Source organism: Aplidium turbinatum, chromosome 4, assembly GCF_918807975.1.
Source record: "Aplidium turbinatum chromosome 4, kaAplTurb1.1, whole genome shotgun sequence".
Lineage (NCBI taxonomy): Eukaryota > Metazoa > Chordata > Ascidiacea > Aplousobranchia > Polyclinidae > Aplidium > Aplidium turbinatum.
In genome coordinates this window covers 21,243,949-21,269,545 of record NC_137475.1, presented here as the reverse complement: position 1 = coordinate 21,269,545, position 25,597 = coordinate 21,243,949, and the positions used below count along the sequence as shown (strand labels likewise).

The following is a 25,597-nucleotide window of genomic DNA, read 5'->3' as shown; positions in this document are numbered from 1 at the left end:
TGAGTGTTAGCCTGGTCAAATGTTTTAAGGTTCAGACCAAGGAAAAAAAGCTATTGATTTATTTTCTTAGTGATATTGCTTTCTGTATTAGGTAGATCGCCCATTTGAGGAAGTGTCATAGTACCAGATCACCTTTTTCAGTTGGTTTTTCCCATTTTTGATACATTACTAATAATAAGACAACCTAAAATTGAAATCACAGTTAAAAGAGTAATTAACTCAAGTTACCACTAATATTACTATGGTGCATGGCCTACAACACTAAACCTAAGTGCATTACCAGTATTCAATTCATTCATGAGCCACCTAACAATTGTCATGACAAACAATATGTAAATTGTGATGTCATCAACAAGCAATAATGTAAATTGTGATGTCATAGTCAAAAATCTTGAACAATGAGTGTAAAAAAGTACAAAATTTGCAAGTCAGAAAATTTAGCTTTTATCATAGTAGTTATCAAAATTAATTCATATTTTTTATTTGACATGAAAGAGTATTGGTATATGTATAAAACATGTAAATTTCAGTTCTTAATTTTTATACCCATTTTTTTATAGGCCCCCAAAGTTTGGCCTCCGAAAAATGCATGTACCAAATTGAAACCTCTATAACAGGGGTTCTTAACCTTTTTTCCCTTATTACCCATTTCTGTCCAGATCAAAGTCCCATTACCCAAAATTTAATTTTATCTATATTGCTATTTTGCCATAACTTATTAAAAATATAAAACAGCGTTATTCAACAAAAACAACATTTAATGTGAACTGTGAAGAACAACATCAACAGTGTCAGTGAGACATTTGCTCTTGTTTTTTGTGTACAATCGATGCAATATTGGGTGCGATTTTGGATAGGCTACTCTACAACGTAAATCTGACTCCAGATCTAACAGTTTGTTTCGGGTTTTGATTTCGAAGCAACAACACTTGAAAATGCTGATTCACAGAAATAAGTAGAAGGGAACATAGTCAACAATGTTAGTGGTTTTTACGCAACTTTTGGATATGCTTTCCCTAGGGACAGTGGAATAACGGGACGACTCGCTTTATTGATTTTTCTAGCGATATGGACAGCTGGAGTGTCACTGCAAAATTTAAAAATTGGCAGAACTGCAAAAAGTTTTGTTTGCTTTTACGTAAATTAATTTTTAACAAATGAAATGCTATATTTTGCGCGAGGTTTAAGATGCTAGAACATCGATAGAACCTTACTACATCAGTTTGAGGTTAACTACTGTTACCACTGTAGCGTGAAATCTATTGCTGCATTATTATGACTAGTATAGCATTACATAAACATTATATCACATATTTTCATGCATTTGTTTTGGCAATACACACTTTGTACACTCGTAGACAGGTCAAACACGCTGCACCTTGGTATGCGACATATGGCGGTAGACCTCAAGCTGTAATTGCACCAAATTTTGTCATAACACTATGACCCTCCAGTTGTCCACCTTCTTTTTGAGTGAGCAATCCCCTACTTCTACCATCCCTAGCTTTCCCATTCATTTCCTAGAAATTTTCCAAGCTTTCATCTTCAAAAAAAGCCTTGACAGATGACTCATGAATCACGTCTAAAAACTCTTCTTGGATATCTTCATCTTCTTCACTTGGAAAATTTTCAACAGAAACTCTGAAAGGATTCCTTGTTAATGCCATCAAAGAAGTGTCTTGTTCAAAACCAGGAAAGTAGCGATGAAATTCCTCAATTAATCTGCTGAAGTGGTCAACAACCTCACTTTGAATAATGCTATTGGTCACCGTTTGTTTCAATCATTTTATTCATCATTGGAAATTTGCTACTCTACAGTATAACCAGATTGCATTTTTGTTTTTCAAAGGTTAAGCTTAGCAATAAAAGCTGCAACCTTGTCTCGTAGTAGGCCTACCAACATGTTTGCATTCACACCTTGCAAGTTGCGGTTCAATTCGTTCAAATGAGAAAACATGTCTGCTAGGAATTCCACCCTGTTCTGAAACATTGTATTTGAAATATCTGTCTTCAATTCTTGTTTATGTTTATAATAAACACACAAGCCGAATCAACATGTTTCCTTTTGAGAGCCAGCGTACAGAAATATCAAACAACAGAGAATCATACTCCGCTTACTTTTCTTGGCACAATTTTCGGAAGAGTCGTGTATTAAGGGCACTCGCTTTTATATAGTTCACAACTTTAATAGCACAATCAAGTGCTTACTGAAGTGGCTGTGACATAGTTCTTGATGCCAACGCTTCTCTATGTATGATGCAGTGCGTTCCAATAATGTTGAGATTTTTCTGTTTGATAAGTTACAGAAAGCCAAATCGCACCCCAAGCATAGCAGATGCCTCATCCATGCAAACACTTCCAAATTTGCTTCAATTCAATTTTTCTGTCGTGAAAAAGTCTTCCACTAACTTTAGCACATCGCAAGCCTTTGTCGTTGTTTGCAATTGGCGGCAAAAAAGAATATCTTCTTCAATAGTGTTGTTGTGAAGATACCGAACAAACACCATCAGTTGAGAAAGATTCACAACATCAACAGACTCATCAAGCTGTATTCCAAACACAGGAGAAGCTTTGATATTTGTGATGAGTGGTTAAGAACCACTGCTCTATAATCATATCAGGCATTTCTCCGGCGACTTTTTAATCTATATTTTTGGACTCCTTGGGTCTTAAAATGTCTATCTAGCAATTTTCAGCCTTATTGTATGATCGTAGGTTAAGAAATTAGAAATATAATAAGAAATTGGAAAAATCACTGAAGCGGAACAGGCAAAAATGGTGATTTTCTAATGACCATAACTTTACCAATGTTTAAAATTTTTCATTTTTTTTTTTGCATTCTTAATATTTCTTTGACATCTACAAGTATGCCAAATTTCAATAAAATCTATGACATGTGGTGTAATTTTCTCAAAAAATTTGCTTATTTGGCATGGAATGACACATAATCTAGCTTCTCTAGATGCTCCAACCCTATACACTTTTTCTCAAGTAATCTTCTTTTGCTTTTCTACACGTTTGTCCGATATTCTTGTTTAGTTTTTTGTACAAAAGTGTGTTTTTTACAAGTAATGGTCCTTTCAGATTTCGCCTTTCTTTCATTTTGTCCAGTATTTCTTCTGTCATCTACTGTTGCTTTTTCTTCCAGCAATACAATTTCCTCTAGCATATGTTTTCAGCGACTTCTTTTATACAATTTTGCATCTTATTCCAGTCAGTTTCTAAACGTTTCTTTGTAAGTTCATTGTTCAGCTCTTTAAATTTTTTTCGTTGTTTGGGGTTTTCCAGTTTGTTAGTGTCAATGAAAACGAAAATTTCTTTCTTTTCTTCAACGCTTTCAATTTGTTTTTTATTTCGCACATCACCATGTTTTGATCAGAATCGCAATCTGTACTTGTTCGTAGGCTACCTTTGCATTAATCATCCCATCCCAGTGTCGTTTACTCATTAAAACTACGTGTTTGCTATGAACAGTTCATTTTTTTCAATAGCATTCTATCAATTTTTTGTCGTTTTGTGTTCTAAGTCCGAATGTGTCGCGCCCTTTTATTGAGTGCAAAACTCGCATTCTCACATCACAATTACATTGCCTATTCATTTATTGTGCCGTTGTCGCCGTGACCCGACAGTTTATCGAAAGACAATTTATCGAACGACAGTTCATCGAACGACAGTTTATCGAAAGACAGTTTATCGAACGACAATTCATCGAAACGACAGTTTATCGAAACGACAGTTCATCGAAACGACAGTTCATCGAACGACAGTTTATCGAAACGACAGTTCATCGAACGACAATTCATCGAAGGGGCTAGAGGCTAGGAGTTAGGGGCTAGAGGTTAAGGGTTAGAATTAGGGGTTAGTGGTTGGGAGTTGGAGTTTAAGGGTTAGGGGTTAAGAGTAGGGTTAGGGGTTGGGGGTTAAGGGGTAGGGTTAAGGTTAGGGGTTAGTGGTTAGGAGTTAGTGGTTAGGAGTTAGGGGTTGGGGGCTAAGGGTTAGGGGTTAGGTTTTAGGTTAGGGGTTAAGTTTTCGATTAACTGTCGTTCCAGGCCCCTAGCCAGCAGGGAGCCAGGGAGACCTTGCCCCCCCTAAAAACAAATTTGCCCCCCCTGGCAAAATCCAAACATTCAAGAGCAACAGCTACATTTATAATGATTTTGCCCATTTAAATTTTTTCGGCCCCCCTTAAAAAAAGTTGGCCTCCCTTGCTCTGCGGTCTGGCTACGGCCCTGTGTCTTTTGATAAATTGTCGTTCGATAAACTGTCGTTCGATAAACTGTCGTTTCGATAAACTGTCGTTTCGATAAACTGTCGTTCGATGAATTGTCGTTCGATAAACTGTCGTTTCGATAAACTGTCGTTCGATAAACTGTCGTTCGATAAACTGTCGTAGTACCGTTGTCGCAATAGTAGGCTAACCTTGGTAGCCTATATGTGCCACATATAGGCTATTATGTGGCAGTCAGATTTTTGAGGAATCAGTTTTTTCTGCGTTTTTCTAAAGTTGTTTGCAAAAATTTTGCTCTCCAGATCCAAGTCGTTCCAGTTTGTATTCTTTTTCTGCTTCGTTTGTGTTTTTTTGCGTGCGTCCAGTGTTTTTCATCCCTTTGTACTTACTACTATTTCTTTCATTTTGATCTCACATTCTTGGTGCGTTCTTACTAGTCTAGCTATCTTATTGCATTCTTACTATGTTATTCTGTTTATTTAATTTTTTGTGTGCATTGTGGCCCTCGGGTTAATTTACAAGCATTAATTTAGCCCTCAGATATAAGTGCCCTTTAAACGTTAGAAACAATGCCTGAGGAAAGAATCACCTAACTTTAGGTCGCTATGTAGTAGTCGTACTTTTGTGTGATATGAGGTACTCTTTGCAATCTCTGAAATTCTTCGTGCAACCCTCCCTTGCGGGGTTACGACCCTCAGAGTGAGAAGCTCCGTCTCAAGGTATCACCACCCAGTCGTTATAATAGTATATAATCCAGTCGTTATGTACCTTTGATATCCCTGTGTACGAAGCCCTGGTGGTGAAGGACGGACACGGCCACCACTAGTTGAGCAGTGTATTGTTGTATCATCACCTCTGGGAGGCCGAGCCTACTGACCTCCTCCAGCGTCCCAGCATCGCAAAAGTCCATGAAGATGAACCTGGATGAAGATAAACAAGCACTTGCGCACCGAACTCTTAAAGCTATTTTTTCAGCAAATGACCATTTGTCACAATGCAGCTGGCCCAATAACCATAATGAGTTTAGAGTACAACTGAAACTAATAAAAACTTTCATCTTTCTATTTATATTGACAAAATCTGATAACAATAAATTGTAAAATGTATGCGAGTGAACGGCATATATATTAGGGTGGGTCAAAATTTGGATTTTCGCGATTTATCGCGATTGAAAAATCGCGATTTATCAAGCCACCTGAAGGCTTGAAAAGGCTTGAAAAATATCGAAAAATATCTATCAAGGCTTGAAAAATCGCGATTTATCAAGCCACCTGAAGCGATTTTCTCGAGGCTTGAAAATGCATTGTTTTTAATAGGGAGTTGTTTTTTTACGAGATTTGAAAACGTCATAATTTACTTAATTCTTATTGTAAAAAGATGATTTATGCGTCAACAGATTGAATATAATTAGGAGAATCCAATTCATTATGTACTGACTCCGAAAATTGATGACGTCATCAATGTAATTTACACAGTAATTTACAAATAACGATAAAACTGATAATCCTACATGCTTCATCTCTAAGTTATTTGATAATGAATTGAAACACATCCCCTTGTTCAAGAGAAAAGGGGATGTGAGAAGTTGCAGTGCATATAGAGGTGTAAAACTACTAGAGCATGGAATGAAAATTGTGGAGCGAATACTAGAAAAGAGGTTGAGAACATTGGTGAAATTAAATGATATGCAGTTTGGATTTATGCCAGGAAAAGGTACAGTGAATGCTCTGTTTATATTGAGAAGAATGCAGGAGGAATACCGAGAGAAGCAGAGAAAACTATATATGTGTTTCGTCGACTTAGAAAAGGCATTTGACAGAGTACCAAGGAAAGTGATGGAGTGGGCAATGAGGAAAAGAGGTATACCGGAGGTATTAGTGAGAGCTGTGATGTCTATGTATGAGGATGCAAGAACAAAAGTGAGAGTTGGATCAAATTATTCAAACGAGTTTTTTGTGAAGGTTGGTGTACACCAAGGATCAGTTTTGTCACCTCTGATATTTGCTATTGTGGTTGACGTTGTAACTGAAGGAGTGAGGGAGGGCTTATTGAGTGAATTTTGTATGCAGACGACCTGGTCTTGACAAGTAATAGTATGGAGGGACTGGAGAGAAAGTTTGAGAAATGGAAAGAAGCATTTGAAACCAAGGGTATGAAGGTGAATCTTGAAAAAACAAAAGTGATGGTGAGTGGAGCAGAAGGAACAGTTGTTGAGAGCAAAGTAGATCCCTGTGGAATATGTGGCAAGAGAGTGATGAGAAATTCAATGCAATGCAAGGAATGTGGAAAGTGGGTACATGCAAGATGTGCTAATGTCAGGAGAGCCGCAACAAGATTGGCGAAGTGTTTTGTTTGTGGGAAATGCAGTAAAGGAAGGAATGCAGTGGAAGGCCATGATGATGAGTTCTGCCATGGCATCGAAACAGTGACAGACTTCTGTTATCTGGGTGATCGGATAAATGGAAGTGGTGGATGTGAAGCAGCGGTGACAACAAGGGCAAGATTGGGCTGGGCAAAGTTCAGGGAATGTGGGGAAATGTTGTATGGCAGAAAATTCTCACTAAGGATGAAAGGGAAAGTATATCGGAGCTGTGTGCGGCCTGCAATGCTATATGGTAGCGAGACATGGATATTGAGAGAGAGTGAACTGGCAATCCTGAGAAGAACGGAAAGGTCAATGGTGAGAGCAATGTGTGGGGTGAAAACGAGAAGGGAAAAAAGGACTGAAGAATTGTTGGATATGCTAGAGATGAGAGAGACCATAGACCAACTGGCAAGGGCAAATGGAGTAAGATGGTATGGACATGTGGTAAGGAGGGAGGAAGGAAGTTTTCTTAGAAAGGCACTAGATCTAAAGGTGGATGGGAAGAGGAAACGCGGTCGTCCAAGAAGAACGTGGAAACAACAGGTGAAGGATGAATTTAAAAAAGTCGGACTGAAGGAGGAAGATGCAAGGGACAGGGTGAAATGGAGAAAAGGGATTAAAACAATTGCTGCGCGGAAACAATCGGCCACCCCCACTAGTGGGGAACAAACCGACGATGGATTATGATGATGATGAATTGATGTACTTTCTAAACATAAACATCATGCTGGTACTTGATGACGTAATTGATGACATCACATACATTATCTGTTACTCAAATATTCCTACACAAATGATATCAGACTCTACTTCAATTATAGACTATCTAATTAAGGCTTGTGTGGGATGAAATAGCTTATATATAATAACACAATACATCAAGCAAAATCAATAGAACGGAGTCTAAAGCAGCCTTTCCGTATTGTGCTCTGAATCAAAAACACAGCTGGTGTCACAAAAAATGCAGACCTGAGAACATACAATCAAAACATTTATAAAACGGGGAAGTAACAGTCTAAGTCAACAGATTCTGGTATGGTACAGAGTGACATCTGGCAACGCTACAAGTTTAATGTAAAGAATGAGTAAATTAATGTGAATTGTAAGTATGCAATTGTCGCCAATTGATGTGTCATAACATTAAATAATATCAGCTATAAGCAGAGGCTACTTGGACCAAAATAGCGTGCGATACCGCTACCAATTTACAAAAGTAGCGCGCGCTACCGCTACTTTTGTCTAAAATGACACTAGGAAACACTCTTCAAGTCCCTAGTGACACAAAAATGACCTTGAAAACGAATGTTATCATTCGTTTACACTGTCATTTTAACGTCGTTATAGAAAACACATTAAGATGTCACATAGAAAACTCAAGCACATCTTTTCCAACAGAGAAAAGTCTCTCCACAGCAGCACTGGAAGGAATGGGGGTGTTGTATTTAATGAACAGATGTTTTAACTCGGTGTTCGAAAAGCTCAAGGACTGCTTCTGTCCGAAAAAAGGCGTCCACAATTGCTGTTTCCTTCTGCACCGACGTTTCACCAGATGGCGCCAACACACCAAAAGATTCATCCTCGGAGTCGTGACTGGTGTTGGTGTCACCCTTCTCGGTATCAACCTGGCTTGATGTCTCTCGCAACAGTCGAATTACATCTATCTTGGCTTTTTCTCGCAGTGCGTCAGCATCATCCGTGGAAACGTAGTGCAGAAATTGTAGCCACGACATCTTGAAGGAGGGATGAAGTCATGATGCCATAAAAAACGAGTATTTTTTTCACTTTAAATTAAAAAGTAGCGGGTGCGACTGAAAAAAAGTAGCGCCACTCTCGCTACCGCTACTTTGGAAAAAAATAGCACCGGTACTCCAACTAAAAAGTAGCACCGCTACAGCTACTTTTACTAAAAAAGTAGGGCCACTAGAAGCGGCGCTACAAAAGTAGCACGCTACTGCCCACCTCTGGCTATAAGTATGTACAATACATGAGTACACCACTTGCAAATTTTTCAATGATCACCAATTAAAAGTCCACTACAATCTAATAAGCATAAATTTATGAACTAATTTCTAAAGCTACAATGGCATTCGAGATTGGTGCTTTCATTCAAAACATTTCATCATTTTTCCGGAACAAACCCATTGCCTGATTAAACCATCTCGTTTTTCATGCCCTGCAACTGCAATTGAAGCCTGTGACTAGCTTCACATGTCGTTCAACAACCTGGTTATGGCATGGATGATTCAGTGCCAGAGGATGAGATCTCAAACTTTCAAGCTCTGCATCACTCATATGTTGTAATGCTGGAAGCTGCCAAATATCAGGATCATTGAGGTTGACCAGTTGATGACAAACTTTCTCTTTGAGATTTAGTTTTGGGATTATGAATTATGATTATGACCATCTAACCCTTTCAAATACGTCAACAGACGTTTTTTGGCCCATCAGACACTTTATGGTGCAATTTAATTTGGAACCAAGAAGGGAAGTACACTTTGATGCGAAATTCTGCAAGTATGGACAAGTTTTTTGGAGGTTTTTGAACTGATGCATAGTATCTAGAGTATTCTAGACTATCTAAACTGCTGCATAAGCCTCAACTAATACGTCTTCCAAAAAAACATAAAGTAAATAGCAATAGTTATGATGTCATAAAGAAGCAAAACGCACACCACTGAGGGATCCTGTAAAACAAATTAAATTTATTTTAAAGTATTTGAGTTTTACACGACATTTACTCACCAACTCAGACCGCTTATTCAGAAGGTGGCTGCAATCGGCCTTTAATCCGCTTTTCAGCAAGACAAAGGCCATGCAACCACCTCCGCTATATGGGCGAGCATAACTGTGGATGGACCATGATATTTTGGGATCAACACCCTTGTCCTTGAGGTCCCAAACCCTATTAAATAGTTTGGTACAATTACCACTGGTGGCCCACCTGGAATTTCTGTTGGTCCACAGAGAGTTCTATAAATCCTTGATAAAACGTTCATCATTTACTACAGTAAATTATGTAAGGGCTGCATACAGATGTAAGAAAATTATGTAGCATGTATGATTGTATGTCAGCGTGACGTAATAATCATGTTTACTTTGTGATTTTTGATCGATGTTTCTGGAAATGCTAGATAACCATAAGCGCAGCAATTTTTGAACTTATTTTAGTAGTTGACGAGTAGGCTATTGAACTGTTCAAGGCATAATTGAAGTACTGGCAGGCCTAATCAATAAATCATATATTGCTGTAATTGTGGTGTCGGTGCACGAAGATTGCACTTCTTCATCGTACAAAGTTTCGTTATGGAGAGTAGAGCTATTCGCTGTTCCACTGAATGTTAATTAAATTATTTTATGAATGTCACATGTTATATTTTTTCAGATGCTAAATTGAGTACTGCATTCTGCAGTGTTTTCAAATTAACAAAATGTCAGAAGCTCCTGTTGCTAAGAAAGCAAAACTGAGAAATTACCATTCTATTGAAAAAATATGTGCATGATCTTTTGTTAGAATAAAATTTGAAAATAAAATTATGTGTATTCAAGCAGTTAAGGTTGAGTGTGCACACTGCAGATTAAGAGGGTTTGCTTGATTAGTTAATTACGTATTATTTTTATTAAGGACTTTGAACACGCTCTTGAGTTTTCTGACCTATGTGCAGTACAGTTTCGAGTAGTGGCGTTAATGAGGCGTCAACATAGCAAAGTGGTCCATCAGATATTTTTTAAAAATTATGGTCCATGGGCCAAAAAAGGTTGAGAATCACTGATGCAAAGGACAATCAGATTTCACGCTGCAATTGCAGCCAAACTGGGATGGTTTATTGTTAGCCTGCAATATGGATAGTATGCTTGCAATATTTGGAGCGCAGCTATAACTTAGCTTAATAGTATTTCGGTTGAAAATCTTATGCAATCTGTGAAGAGGTGGAAAATGTATGAAAATAAGTCTAAAACATTTTCTACCGATGTTGCTATCAACCTGCAAGCTGAAAAAAGGATTAAACCATAAAATTTTCCGACTCCTTTTTCTAGATGGCCGTGAGGTTTAGCAGAATTGTAGCAACCTTTCTCAGTAAAACTACTTTTCAAAAGGGCATCATTAAACAAACCAACCAATTCGCAAACCTCTGCACCATCAAATGAGCCCATGGTGGCATTAAACAAACCATCTTTTAGATCAAGTATCACCCCTATCAAAAGCAACGATTTTTTAACGTGGAAAATTGTTTGTATAATATAATCATCTATGATTGTAAATGGTTTGGCAAAATCGATTGCTTTGCATAAGAGTTCCTCTGTAATTGATGGGTAAAAATCGACAATAGTAAGTAAATATAAATTAAAAATAGTAAACATTTTAGGCTTCTATCGGAGCTACGAATGAGAAGTCTCCACTCTTTAGGTTCATACTCTAACACGCCCATTGCAAGTGTGAGCCCTTCATAATATGGCAATACACCATAATCCACCAGAAGTAAAGAATTAGAAGTACTCCTTTTGCCTGTTTTGGTAAAACGTAATATCAGCTCCCGATTGAGCAAGGATTTTTCTTTCAATCTTAAAGTATTGCCATATTATGAAGGGCTCACATTTGCAATGGGCGTGTTAGAGTATGAACCTAGTGACTGTAGAGTGCATCAGTTGCCCCTTTATTTTTAAAAAATTGAAAATTCAACTCGGCCCTTAGTAGTTTTGTTCCCATTCACCAAAAAACGTCATAGCCAAAATTTTATTGAATTTGAACTTCATTAAAGGGGTCAACAGTGAACTTAAAATTTTGGAAAATTAACGCATCCGTTATCACAATATGTACAGCAAGGTAAGGAAAGAAAAGTGGAATAAATACACAGTTACACTGTAACTTCCATATTATGGTTATGTGTCATAGCAGCTTCTCAGGCTGTTTAAATCGTAAATCAGTGTGTACATAAAACAAAATATAAGAGGTGGAAATGTTGAAGTGATGTCATTAAAATTAGAGAATTGGACGTCAGTGAAGCACTTGACTACTGACTATGCTCCAGGCCTGTAAATGCGTTACATAGACCAAATTAAGTTTTAGTAAAGTCGTTAACTAAGCTCAGACATGCACATATTTCAAAGCAAACTTAAAAGTTCACACCAACGTAGTTATATACCAAATTCATCATTTTTACAATGATTCAACATTGTCGAACGTTGAATTTGTGCAACTATGGTCACTTCTCTCAACTGAATCGATGTAAAAGTTAAGACTGTCTTATAAAAGTTAATTTACGTTGCTGTTATCTATCTTCAAGCTTCTAGCTTCTATCTATCTTCTATCTAGCTAGCTTCGAGAAAGCATTAAGCAAGCATAACTCTAACTAAACAGCAAACGAATCAAATTATCAAACAACGGTTATTTCAACTGCATATTATACAACGACTAGTTAGTTGATTGTTCAAAGACAATAAAACATTGTGACGTACAATGGGCCAGATTGCAGGGAAACTCCACAACGTGACCGACGGATATTCACAAAATAGCTTTTAACATCAAACTTTGACTTGGATGTTGACCCCCTCAACCAACTCCGATTGACAAAATATTTCATATCCTGTGTTTTTTCATTATTTGGAACAAAATTACCAAGGGCCGATCAAAAATTCCAACATCGGAGCAACTGATGCACTCTACTAGTGAGTGGAGACTTCTCATTCATAGCTCCAAAAGAAGCCTAAAATGTTTACTATTTTTGATGAAATATAGTGAGAACAGATATCGAGATGATTAACGTTCAAGTTACCATAAGATGGGGTATAATACGAACATCAAAATACACCACCTAAAATGTTGATGCGGTGTAAAAATTGCGGTCAGAAAAACGATATAATGTGGTAAGGGACCTGGGGGGGCTACCTTCCAAAAAAAAATTAACAAATTTAACCTTGTTTTGGTGGCTTTTCATGCAGTTTTAGGCCTAAAAATTTCTAAGTTAAGTTGTAATAATTTTTTCATTCTCCACCACAGAAGGATTTTTATAATTTATCTGTTAAAAGTTTGTATGGTGTTCTGTAGTCTGAGAATGTCTGTCTAGGTAGCCTCATATTCTTTCAGTGTACAATGCACGTTCATGCACCGAAATAGGTTTCTTTAATTGTAAAACTAGTTTAGTAAGCAGTACATGTTTACTTCAAGTATTGCATAATTTTGTTAGTTCTTGAGAGGTGTAAACAATTTCTAGACTTTAAATTAACGTCTGAAACTCTGCGTGCCCATTGCCGCTGACATGATTAATCACTTGTGAATGAGCGAGCAAGAAAACTTTGCAAAAAGGGAGAGAAATTACATATTTTATACCAATTTTTTAGGGGGAGGGACATGACCAAGTGTCCCCATGGATCCGCTCCTGTCTACTTGGGTCAAGTCAACTGCACCATCTGCTTCACTTCATTGCAAAAGCTTCTTATGTTGGCAGTTGTCTGGAACTATAGCTACCTTTCACTTTGAGCTATCTGGGATATGAGGTGTTTTTTTTGTGTGTCAAAATCGCAAATATTGTGTCTATTTTGTTTCGTTTTACACGTGTGCATCTCGGAACATTCGTACAGTTTTTTGTACTGATATTGGCGAAAAAAAAACAATATTATAACACAAAGAACACAAAAAAAATGTTTTTTTTAACAGAACTTTTTGAAACAGACTTCAAGGAATCGATACAAAAAGACAAAAAATTCCAAAAATTAACATTTTTTCAGAAAAAAATAGACATTAAAGAACGACTTACTGACTTCAATACCATTCGTCACAGCACATGACTAGGGAACTGTGTTCCGAAAGATAGTGCAATTCGCTATTACCACAGCGAACTCGCAGCATCAGGCAAAAACAGGTCGTTAATATGTACATTGTAAAGAAAGTAGACATTTGTTGGCGTCCAACCTTCGCAATACGAATAATAAGCAGACGTTGAATCGTATAGTATAGATAAGTAATTAGGTATGCGACCCTGATATTACACTAGGTGACTCTGTTTGGAATTACAACCTACAATTAGATTCATTGATGGAGATACTATACGCGGATGATTTGGTTTTGTTGAGTGACACAATGGAAGACCTGAGAGAGAAATTTGAGATGTGGAAGGAGTCGCTTCAATGTAAAGGTATACGTGTGAACATTAAAAAGACAAAGGTCGTAATAAGTGGAACGGAAGGGGAAATCACAATGAGCAAAATTGACCCATGTGGTGTATGTAGAAGAAGAGTGATGGCAAATTCTATTAAGCGTACAGATGCAGGAAGTGGGTACATGGGAGATGTGCAAAGATGAAGAGAGTGACATGCAGATCCGGAGATGGTTTTGAATGTGAAAGATGCAAGAAGATTGAAGAAGGAATGGTTGGTCCTGTTGAAAAGCTGAATGACGAAGTTGAATCCGTGAATGCCTTTCGCTATCTAGGAGATAGATTGAATGCAAGTGGTGGTTGTGAAGCGGCAGTGACTGCAAGAGTAAGGTTTGGTTGGGTGAAATTCAGAGAGTGTCGAGAGTTGTTATGTGGTAGAAGATTTCCGTTGAAAATGAGAGGAAGAATTTATACTAGTTGTGTGAGATCTGTAATGCTGTACGGAAGTGAGACATGGTGCTTACGGGAAAACGAATTGGCGATTTTAAGAAGAACTGAGAGAGCGATGGTGAGAGCAATGTGTGGTGTGAAGCTGATGGACAAAAGGAATACTGAAGAACTTATGAACTTGCTTGGGTTGAATGAAAATGTTGATAAGTTGGCGAAAGCGAATGGAGTAAGGTGGTATGGGCATGTTTTGAGAAGGGATGAAGATGATGTTTTGAGAAGAGTGCTGGAGTTGCGAGTGGAGAGTCGTAGAAAACAAGGAAGACCCAAGAAAACGTAGAAAAGGCAAGTTGAGGAAGAAAGCAGCAAGGTGGGCTTAACAAGAGAGGACACGTTAGACAGATCGACGTGGAGGCAGGGTGTGAAGGCGATTGCGGCATTTGGAGGTGAATCCAGCCACCCTCGGTAACGGGGACATCACCGGATTAAAACTGGACTACTACTAATTTGCAAAGCCCTAACCCAATTAACGATCAAGCATAATAGCGGATGCTGGTGTTCTCTTGACGTTTCGTGCACCAACTTATCGCTTCTGCACAAGAGCATTGTCAGAATATTAACAAATGGTTGGGAATCTTCACTTGGAAATTGTACTATTGGGAAATCCTCAACAAACAGTTTAATAAAGTCCAATAAACTACCCTTTTAATGCGAAACAACATTGAAACGATGTGATTGGACTCTTCTATTAAAACTTACATCTGGTCTCTGTGTATTTCCACCCCGTAGTACTTGACCAAGTTCGGATGGGAAATCCCCTCGAAGTTAGTGATCTCATCAAGAGCTGCTTTGATGTGTTGCTCGTCATGAGGTTGAAACGAAATCTAAAGTTGCAAAACTTCATAAAGCCAACGTCTGTTGTTGGCTAAATCATGACATTATTGATAACTCATTGTTAGCTTGCTTGCTCGGGACTGGATCAGATAGGGAGTGTTCTTACACAGTACTGGAAATACACGCCAAAACGTTAGCCATTTCTAATTAAGTGGGAAAAACTCTACAGAGAAATGGATTCGGCACCATAATTAAGAGAAGTTGAGTGTGTTTATTGCGCAGATGATTTATATTTGTGGTGAAGAGCAGACAATCACATTCACCTCCTTCATTGCCAGTATCTTCCCAGTGTCCATGTTAACACAGGTATAGACGCGGCCGAACGACCCCTCTCCAATCTTGTTGCCTCGCTGCCATTGGAAGTTTACCGACCTTATGCCTAGCTGGGTCAGTGGGGTGTTAAAAGGGGTGTCAACCACTGAACCTGAAAATGGTGAGATTTTGTCAGATAAATTTAATTCAGTAATCGATTGTATATAAGGGTGGCAATGATCGATTGTGCATTAAGTTCGCAATGATTGATTGTGCATTAGGGTGGCAATGATTGATTGTGCATTAGGGTCGCAATGATTGATTGTGCATTAGGGTGGCAATGATTGATTGTGCATTAGGGTCGCAATGATTGATTGTGCATTAGGGTGGCAATGATTGATTGTGCATTAGGGTCGCAATGATTGATTGTACATTAGGGTCGCAATGATTGATTGTGCATTAGGGTCGCAATGATCGATTGTGCATTAGGGTGGCAATGATCGATTGTATATTAGGGTCGCAATGATTGATTGTACATTAGGGTCGCAATGATTGATTGTACATTAGGGTGGCAATGATTGATTGTGTATTGTGGTCGCAATGATTGATTGTGTATTAGGGTGGCAATGATCGATTGTGCATTAGGGTGGCAACATAGCCATCTTCAGGTAGCCTCGTACACGTGCGCCATTTTATGTGACTATAAAGAAATAAAACAAAGTAATCTTAGCGTGTTTAACATACTTTTTTTTACACACAAAAAATATAACGTAATTAAAATAAACTCAAACGTTTTCGACACGTACGTGTGTCCTCATCAGGAATTAAATCTGCAATATACATAAAATGAAAAAGCGTAAGACAAATTTGACTCTGCACTATAACTGTAACGACATTCTGGACTGAAAATCACAGACTGAACAAATGATACAAGAAAGATTACGAGTAAACAGATCACATGAGGTGGAAACTACAGGCATTGGACAAACAATTAGAACACACACAAAAGGAACGATGAGCCACAGGCGAATAACTGCCGGTTGACAGATGGATTGTTACGTTTGATTCTTAAGGCTTCCATGATCTTAGTCTGAAAATCAGATCTGCTTCGAGAGATAATTTTAAATTGGTCAATCGAGACATTGTCAGTGCACATTTCACAGGAGGCAATGTGGTCTTTAATTGTATTTTTAGCTGTTAGGTTTGGGTTTAAGTACTCCCCTGCCCTTGTCAACAAACGTCTGGTTGACATACCAATGTAGGCTACGTCTAGTTTGCGTCACACAAACAACTAAATTTACACACAACATTTGAAGAAAGAGCAAAGGGGGTAGGCGACTTCAGTTGAAAATATTGGTGCACTTTAAATGTTTTATACACAGGATGAATGTCACATGAAAATTTCTTTTTTTATAAGTTTAGCTATGTTTTTTTGCAAAACTTGTTGAATCTTTTCCTAGAAAGGGTATATTAATAAAATAACTAAAATCTACTTCTTCAGGCGTGTTTTTTGGTTGATCAGCCATGAAGGTGTTTAAGACTTTATTGAAAAAGTGAGAAAGATATCCATTTAAATAAAACATGTTTTTCAATTTCTTGATTTCTTTCTGGAACAACTGATCATCAGAACATACCAAAAGAGCACTAGATAGCTCAATTAGTTAGCGCGTAACTTCTGGAACGAAGAAGCTTCAAGATCAAGCGGCACTGGTTCGACTCTCGAGGTGTGCGCTTGAGCAACGCACGTTAAGGACTGCTCTCCATTCAGCGGCATCTAATGGATGGAATAGTTCCCCGGCAACAAGACTTCAACAATTGGAAACTTCACTAGCTGTCAATCTCGGTGACCGGGCCTGCGTCAGTGATTCAAAGCCTCTACAAGTATGCGAAACTGCCAGGATTAAGCTCTGCAAGAAGCTTTCCCAGTCCGAGGATAAAGATTAAATCAATCAATCAATCAGATGTCCATTTGCTAGGGCATAGAACGTCACAATTTAAAAGCAAGCCAGTGTTGGTAGGTTTTCTCCAAATCCAGGTGTCAAAAGAATTGAGTTTAATTTCAATTTCATCATCTAAAAAAAGCGATGGCATCATTGGATTTTTCAAGCGTAAATTCGATATTTTTATGTTGTGAATTTAAAAGGTTTAAAAATTTTGAGCACGATTCATCATCATCAAAAATGGCGAAAATGTCATCGACATAACGTAAATACAGTTTGGGATAAAAATCACGATAAAATTCAAATATTTTGGTTTTGATGTGTGCCAAGAAAAAGTTTGCCAGTGTTGGGCCCAATGGGGAACCCATGGTGATGCTATCTATCTGTTGAAACAAACTATTGTTGTACAGGAACATGCGTTCTGTGGCTAAAATGTAATAATTTTATGAAGTATTTTTTCGCAATATGTGGTCGATTAGGTTGGTTTTCACTAAAAATATGGTCAGCAATTATAGTAATAGTTTCTTTTAGAGGCATGTTAGTAAACAGAGACACAACATCAAAACTCACCATGCGACTAGTGGGTGGACACTTAAAATCTTTTAACTTTTCCATAAATTGATTAGTTGAATTAAGCATGTAATTGTAGTTATTAGGTATGTACGGTTTTATAATTTTGTCTAAAAATTTAGCCAGTTTGTATTCCGGAGTGCCAATCATAGGAAACGACTAGTCTCGCGGGATTGCCTAGCTTGCGCACTTTTATTAATCCATATAATTTGCCAGGACAGCTTTCGGTTGGAATAAGGGATTTTATCACGTCTTGATTAAATTCTTTTAAATACTTTCGAATGTAGTATTGAATTGACCTCTCTTCAGAAATAATTGGGTGCACTTTTTTATTGTTGTCAATTTTAATGAATTTTGTATTGTCATTAACAATTTTGTCCAGTTTGTCAAAATAATCTTCGGTGTTCAGTATTGCTGTGCCTTTACCTTTATCAAACTTGCATACCTTAATGTTCTGGTTTTTTGAGAGGTTGCTCAAGGTACAGTGAAGCGCTTTGTTTCGTCGTGTAGAGCACACCCGGTTGGCATCATACATAAAGCATCAGACGAGAAACTTGACATGGTCTTTAGTGTCGTCATCGATAGGTATATCTGTCTTTCGCTGTATTGATGCTACCAGCTGCTCTGCATTGCATTTTACTTCGTCCAGTTTTACTTTGTTTGGCAGGGTGTGGTGGTTTAAGCCGTAGCGCGTCCTCTTCTTCTAGGCCAGTGGTTCTCAACCTTTTTGTTTTGGTGGATTCCTTTTGGTGCGTTCGAAGCGGTCACGGACCCCAAAATTTCTATTTGAAATTTTGTTATATCGCGTCTCCTTATGGAATCATGTGATACACATGTTTTGAAACAACACACTTACAAAAATTTGCTGAATTCGCAACGCACTTGACGATTGATCAGATTAACAAAATTATGTTATGACTTATGAGCTATATGCTGGAACACAGGATCAAACATCAGTAATTTATATGCTCATTTGATGTTTTTCTATAAATTTTATCAAAAGTTAATAGGATACTTGCGACCGTTACAAAGAATTTCTCCCTTTTTTCATTTGTAATCAATATTAATTCGTTATAATCACAGTCATTGCAAAACTGTGAGTGCTAATAGACTGCTGACTAACGCTTGCATTTCTAAGTTAATCATTGATCAACAACCTGCTGTCTCAAAAGAATTAAGTTGAACAAAGCCAACATAGCCTTATTAAAAATTTTTAAGTCATTTATAATATGATATTTTTAATTAAGAAACCAAACCTTTGTGCCATGTCCTTTGCAATTTCAAACGACGCACCGGTGCGTTGCGACTTACGGTTTGAGAATCACTGTAGGCTAATACATAAACAAAGTACAAACAATTTTAAAATTTTGTAATTTATCAATCATGCTGGAAACTCAGAAACTTTTGCGGACCCCCTGAAATCGCTTCACGGACCCCTTGGGGTCCGCGGACCCCCGGTTGAGAACCACTGTTCTAGGTTTAAGACTTTTCTGCTTAGATTGATAATGCAGTTTGGGCTTTTTTGTCTTTTTTTGTGACTAAAAGCAAAATTTTTTCTCAGTCAGCAGTCTTTGTCTGGAATCGTTTTGAGAGTTAAAGTTGGCTGCTCAGCTGCTGTATTATTGTACTGTCTTCGCGGCATGGTTGAACTACTTGTTATTATGACATAATAGCCAGAGTTTAAATATTGATTATAATTTTTGTCAGCAATTATGCTGTGGGACGTTGCACTCTTGCCAGCTTAGGCTGCTTAAAAAAATGGCTAAATTGTTGTGAAAATGCTGCTCAATCTTCAAAGTTACGTTGTTGATTAAATACAGCTATACCTAAGAAAAATTAAGCAATGGTTTTGTTGATTGTTTTTAAGCATAAAATAGAAATCTGAGCTAGTTTGTAGTTGAAATTTAACTGACCATTTTAGTAATTTAATTTCTACGAAGCACATAAGTCCAGGCCCGGATTTAGGGGGGGGCAGAGGGGGCAGTTGCCCCGGGCCCCCCGACTTTTGAAGGGCCCCCCTATGTGTAAAAAAATGTGATTTTGTGTTATTTTTTTCCTTTTGGCCTTTAAAGTTTCTGCAAAATGCTGTGCAGTACTGGACTGATGCTACTGTAGACGTAGAGATGGTTTTTCGCGCCGTAGGCTTGGAAAAATTTTTTTGCACGGGGGCCCCCCGATCTAAAAGTGCCCCGGGCCCCCCATCAGCTAAATCCGGCCCTGCATAAGTCGGTCAAATTTAGAAACAACTTTAAAAGCTTAGGCTACACAAATATTTGAATGAAAGGTCCATATCTTACTTGCCAAAAAAAAAGGTAAAAGAGAAAAGGTCATTTACCAATGATACAGCATCTGCACTTATTCAAACTTACCGAGGTCTGGTTGATCTTGGCAAAGTGTTTGCTAAGCACTTCACACAACTATGTCGCTTTTGGGAATTTTAACAGTGATCCCATTGAAAAAGCTTTTTTAAAATTACAACAAGATTTTGGTAGTATTTCATCCATGTGCAGCAAGCGTTATAAAAAGTTAATACAGTATAAAGAAAACTAAGTTGTTGTTTGACATTGGAGCTGGTATTTGCGATTTAGACACAACTGTTCACATTCTTGCGAAAAATGTCAGTACCTCACATCAAGGATGAGAAAACATGAAATTTAGAAAATAGTTTAACAAATGCTGTCAAAATGGGGCTTGTTTATATTGCTGGATACGTCACTCGAAATGACACTTGTCTTAATGATAGCATGACGTACATGGAACAGTATGGCCAATTCACTCATGAACTAAACAGAGGTGGCTTAAACTTACCTGGGGACAGTGTTTGTCAAGGGGTATTTTTTTCATACATTGTATTTCATGAAATTGCAAGTTTTGTTTGCAGAAAAAGCTTGTGCAATGTGTTTTCAATTGTAGCAGACTATTGTAGTATTGCAGATATTCAAAAGAAACACTGTTGCAAATTATCGAACATTTTTTTAAAAAATCACTGCAATTTGTATGCACCAAAATGTTCCAAAGAGCCAAAAATGAAATTTTTAAAATTTTCTGCTTAGACTTCTTTTAACATTACTTAACTTAGCTTTATTTAGAGCAGTGGTTTTCAACCTTTCCGTTTTGGTGGACTCCTTTTGGTGCCTTCAAAGCCCTAAAAATTTCTATTTGAAATTTTGGTATATCGCGTCTCCTTATGGAATCATGTTACGGTACATAAGTTTCGAAGCAACACATTTAGAATTTGCTGAATTCGGAATGCACTAGACGATTGATGAGATTGACGAAATTATGTTATGAGCTATATATTGGCACACAAGGTCATACATCAGTACTCTATAAGCTCATTTGATGTTTTTCTATAAATCTTATCAAAAGTTAATAAAATACTTGCAACCGTTATAAAGAATTTCTTTAATTTTTCATTTGTAGTCAATACTAATTTATCATAATCACAGTCATTGTAAAACTGTGAGTGGTAATAGACTACTGACTAACGTTTGCATTTCCAAGTTAAACATTGATCGACAATCTGCTATTTCAAAAGAATTAAGTTGTAGGCTACACAGCCAACATAGCCTTATTAAAAGGTTTAAGTCATATATATGACATTTTTTAGTAAAGAAACCAAACCTTTGTGAGATGTCCTTTGCAATTTCAAACGACATAACAGTGCGTTGCGACTTGTGTAGAATCAGTGTAGGTTAATACATAAATAAAGCACAAACAATTGTTAAATGTCGCAATTTTTAATCATCCAGAAAACTCAAAAACTTTCACGGACCCCCTGAAATTGCTTTATGGACCCCCGGTTGAGAACCACTGATTTAGAGCATAAGAAAATAACAAAGCGATATGTTTGTAAGAGATTTTCGTGTAAGTTGTCAATGGTGTTTGTGCATTTTGTATATTATACACTGTCACTTTAATCTGTCCTGTCGTGCCCCAGCACATATTATTGTATTGCCTTGCGACGAGCTATTTTTCTTATTAAGTATTGGTATGTAATTTATTTTTGTCATTTTGATACCCACCGAGCGGTATCAATTTGTAGGTCTGATTTGATGATAGTTCTGTACTGAGTAAATAGGTTATCCATGCAGCTTCCTGTGTTTTCTTAAACATTATATCTTTTGTGGTTTTTATACTTAATCGCTGTACTTTGTCACTTTCATACTGAATCAGCAATCTCTAGTGTGGTTAGTACAACAACCTGTGTCCTCTGCTACTGAACGTCAACTGATATTTTTTAATCCGAATGCTCTAGACCAGTGGTTCCCAACCTGGGGTCCGTGAGAAAGCATTTGGGGGTCCGTGATTACATTGATGAATTCTGGAAAAAAAAAGGAAAAGCGATCTTTTTACTTTCACTTCTCTCTTTAAATGCAAATGTGTTAAGCTTAACCAGGGATATCTAAAGAAGGGGATACGAAGGCTTTTATTATGTCTGACAATAAAAGGGCTTTCGTTTATCGTAAATAATCTGTGTTTTTCGTGAAATAACAATTGGTACCGATAGCAGTTCAATAAATCTTGTTATGACAACTTGCATTGCGCTATTAGCATCAGGCTTGGATACTCACTGCATGCTCATGGTTGCTTGTTAATTCAGCTACCCATATACTTGCTTTACATCTAGCCTACTGCAAAGGCTAAGTTGTTAAAAAAAAAGCTTACTGGCAGCTTTTCAACTGTCTTTGTAGACAAGTATTCTTTAAATATGCTCTACGTAACATTTGCTAACTGTCTTCTGTAGCTCATTGTACCAGCTGCACTACAAAAATTTCTGCGATTTTAAAAAGAACCACATGTTTAACGTGTTACAAACTACCGCCCTGGTAGTGTCACGAGAATAAGGCAATGGCTGCAAGCCTTCATATCCCCTTCTCTAGATATCCCTGAGCTTAACCCCATTCGGACTAAGCAATTTTTGTGAGGTAGTGGCCTGACGTGTGGACTTATTCCATCCACACTTTCATTGTCTAATAACTTTTGATATAAAAACGTTACGAGGTTGCTTTTTTCGCAAAGTTAGAGCAAAATTATTGACAAACTGGTTAAAATTTTAAGTGGACACACATACTCTACCAGTTTTTTGCTATTGCTTTTTTGCTAAAAAAAGTCAATTTTTTTAAAATTTGTCTGATGTCTCCGCCGTAATCTCCTTGAAATCGCTAATCTCTTCGTTGAAGGCACGCACGGTCCAGCCATGCATGTAATCCGAAATGGTCACTAGTCATGTAGGTCACGCAGTAAATCTTGGAACGCACAAAACAATACAAATGTTTGCTAACTTGCTTGTACAAGAAGATAAAGTTTTCCAGATAACCAGCGCAAAACTTCTCACCAACCAATATTATGCTTCGAAAAACATTTGTCGTTTATTATAAAACATTAATCACTACGCTGCATTTCATCATCATCATAATCCATCGTCGGTTTGTTCCCCACTAGTGGGGGTGGCCGATTGTTTCCGCGCAGCAATTGTTTTAATCCCTTTTCTCTTCACCCTGTCCCTTGCATCTTCCTCCTTCAGTCCGACTTTTTTAAACTCATCCTTCACTTGTTGTTTCCACGTTCTTCTTGGACGACCGCGTTTCCTCTTCCCATCCACCTTTAGATCTAGTGCCTTTCTAAGAAAACTTCCTTCCTCCCTCCTTATCACATGTCCATACCATCTTACTCCATTTGCCCTTGCCAGTTGGTCTATGGTCTCTCTCATCTCTAGCATATCCAACAATTCTTCAGTCCTTTTTTCCCTTCTCGTTTTCACCCCACACATTGCTCTCACCATTGACCTTTCCGTTCTTCTCAGGATTGCCAGTTCACTCTCTCTCAATACCCATGTCTCGCTACCATATAGCATTGCAGGCCGCACACAGCTCCGATATACTTTTCCTTTCATCCTTAGTGAAAATTTTCTGCCATACAACATTTCCCCACATTCCCTGAACTTTGCCCAGCCCAATCTTGCCCTTGTTGTCACCGCTGCTTCACATCCACCACTTCCATTTATCCGATCACCCAGATAACAGAAGTCTGTCACTGTTTCGATGTCATGGCAGAACTCATCATCATGGCCTTCCACTTCATTCCTTCCTTTACTGCATTTCCCACAAACAAAACACTTCGCCAATCTTGTTGCGGCTCTCTTGATATTAGCACATCTTGCAAGTACCCACTTTACCCACAGTTTTACAATCAGCATCAGCATTACAATTTTAGTTTTTTAAATTGGTTTCATGCTGATTGTAAAACTGTGCAGTAGTGCGTACAAAACTCGATTCATGACTCATGCCGTTCACTCTCCTATCTTGTTGTTATTTAAGTTTCTTGTTGATCGCAATTAAGTCCCCCCTTTTTTCTAACTTATTTCAAACTTTGCGCGCGATAAGTTTTTGTCCAGAAGTTGAATTTTCATTTTGCATGTTTAGTTGTTTTCAGCAATATGTCCTGTGTTTTGCCATGCTAGACAGGTAGTCACTACCTGGTCTAGCCCCCTGAAGAAGTCAGTCGTGTCTGATTGACGAAACGTCGGAATAAAAGCAGATTGTCACTGTATACATCTTGTGATAGTTTAGCTTAATTTGCACCAGTAGAACATCTCATATCATTTAGTTCTATTCAGTGTTTGTGTTGTATTTCCAGACGTTTAATATAAAATAAACAATAATAATTGTAGCGATAGCCAACCAAGTGAGAAAACCATGTACCTCTTGTTACTTACTCACTTCTGTGCACAAAAACAACTCAATATATATCAAGAAAGAAACGCAAAACAATCAACTAAGGAACGTGGTACAGAACGCTTAATTGATTACACGCGCAGTGCGGTAGTACTCAATTCCAACGTCTGTACCAGAAAACGCTGAACTGTGATTATGTAGTGACGCTGGTCACGAGTTACATATATTCAACGTAAATAAAATGACGACTATAACACCTCCCCCGATAACTTTTATACACAAAGAAAAATATGAACAAGACACCGAATTAAACAATAACTCTCAAAGTCCGTAACGGGCCGGAGGTCTGCGGCGACGGCTCGACCTTCGTGGGTTGTGTGGCCCGAATTCCGGTACAGTCGGTGTGTCGTCCGAATCCGTTCGAGCTGAGGTGGAGACAGCGGAGGAGTCGACTGTTGGTGCAAGAGTTTCTCCCGGCTCCTGGTCCTCCGATGATGCATAGCGAGGTTGCAGTTGGTCCATATGGCGCCTCCACGTCGGACCATGTGGCAGCAGACGTACCAGGAAGATTCGGCTACCCTGTCGCTTAATCACCTCGGCTGGAACCCAACGAGGATCCTGGCTCCGTCGTGGAGTGAATGATAGCGCGTAACAGGGATCTCCCGGTTTGAAATGTCGTTTTGTAACTTCAGAGGCGTTCGTGTTGTGAGGGTTTTGTCGGGGTACCACTTGAGACGGTGTGGGGAGAAGCGTGTCGATCTTGGTTCGAATCTGACGATTGTTGAGTAATTGGCTTGGAGAGTAGCCACTCGGAGTGGGCGTGCGTCGATACTGCTGTAGGAATTCCAAGACTGCTTGTTTCGGGGGCAGGGAAGATTTGCGAAGTGCTTGCTTGAACGTACGTACGAGGCGCTCCGCCGCTCCATTGGTTTCCGGATGGTAAGGGGCACCCGTGATGTGTACCATACCCCTCTCCTTACAGAAAGTTTGGAATTCTGTGGATTTAAAAGTAGTAGCATTATCGGTAACTATAGTATGGGGATAGCCGAAATGAGCAAAATCTTCTTCTAGCAGGTTGATAGTAGCTGTTGAAGATAAGTAGTAGCATGAATACAAGGGTATATTTAGAAAAA

At 38.2% G+C, this 25,597-nt stretch overlaps 1 protein-coding gene across 1 annotated transcript in view; it reads right to left on the bottom strand.

The window, feature by feature from the left end:
* LOC145768970 (mitogen-activated protein kinase kinase kinase 4-like) overlaps nucleotides 1-25,597 on the bottom strand; it is a 202,857-nt gene that overhangs the window by 10,265 nt on the left and 166,995 nt on the right. The window contains exons 28-30 of the mRNA XM_082580572.1: nucleotides 15,289-15,449; nucleotides 14,891-15,015; nucleotides 4,997-5,148 (exon numbers count right to left, since the gene is read on the bottom strand). Coding sequence (XP_082436698.1) covers nucleotides 4,997-5,148; nucleotides 14,891-15,015; nucleotides 15,289-15,449 — 438 coding nt within the window. The remainder of the gene's footprint in view (nucleotides 1-4,996; nucleotides 5,149-14,890; nucleotides 15,016-15,288; nucleotides 15,450-25,597) is intronic.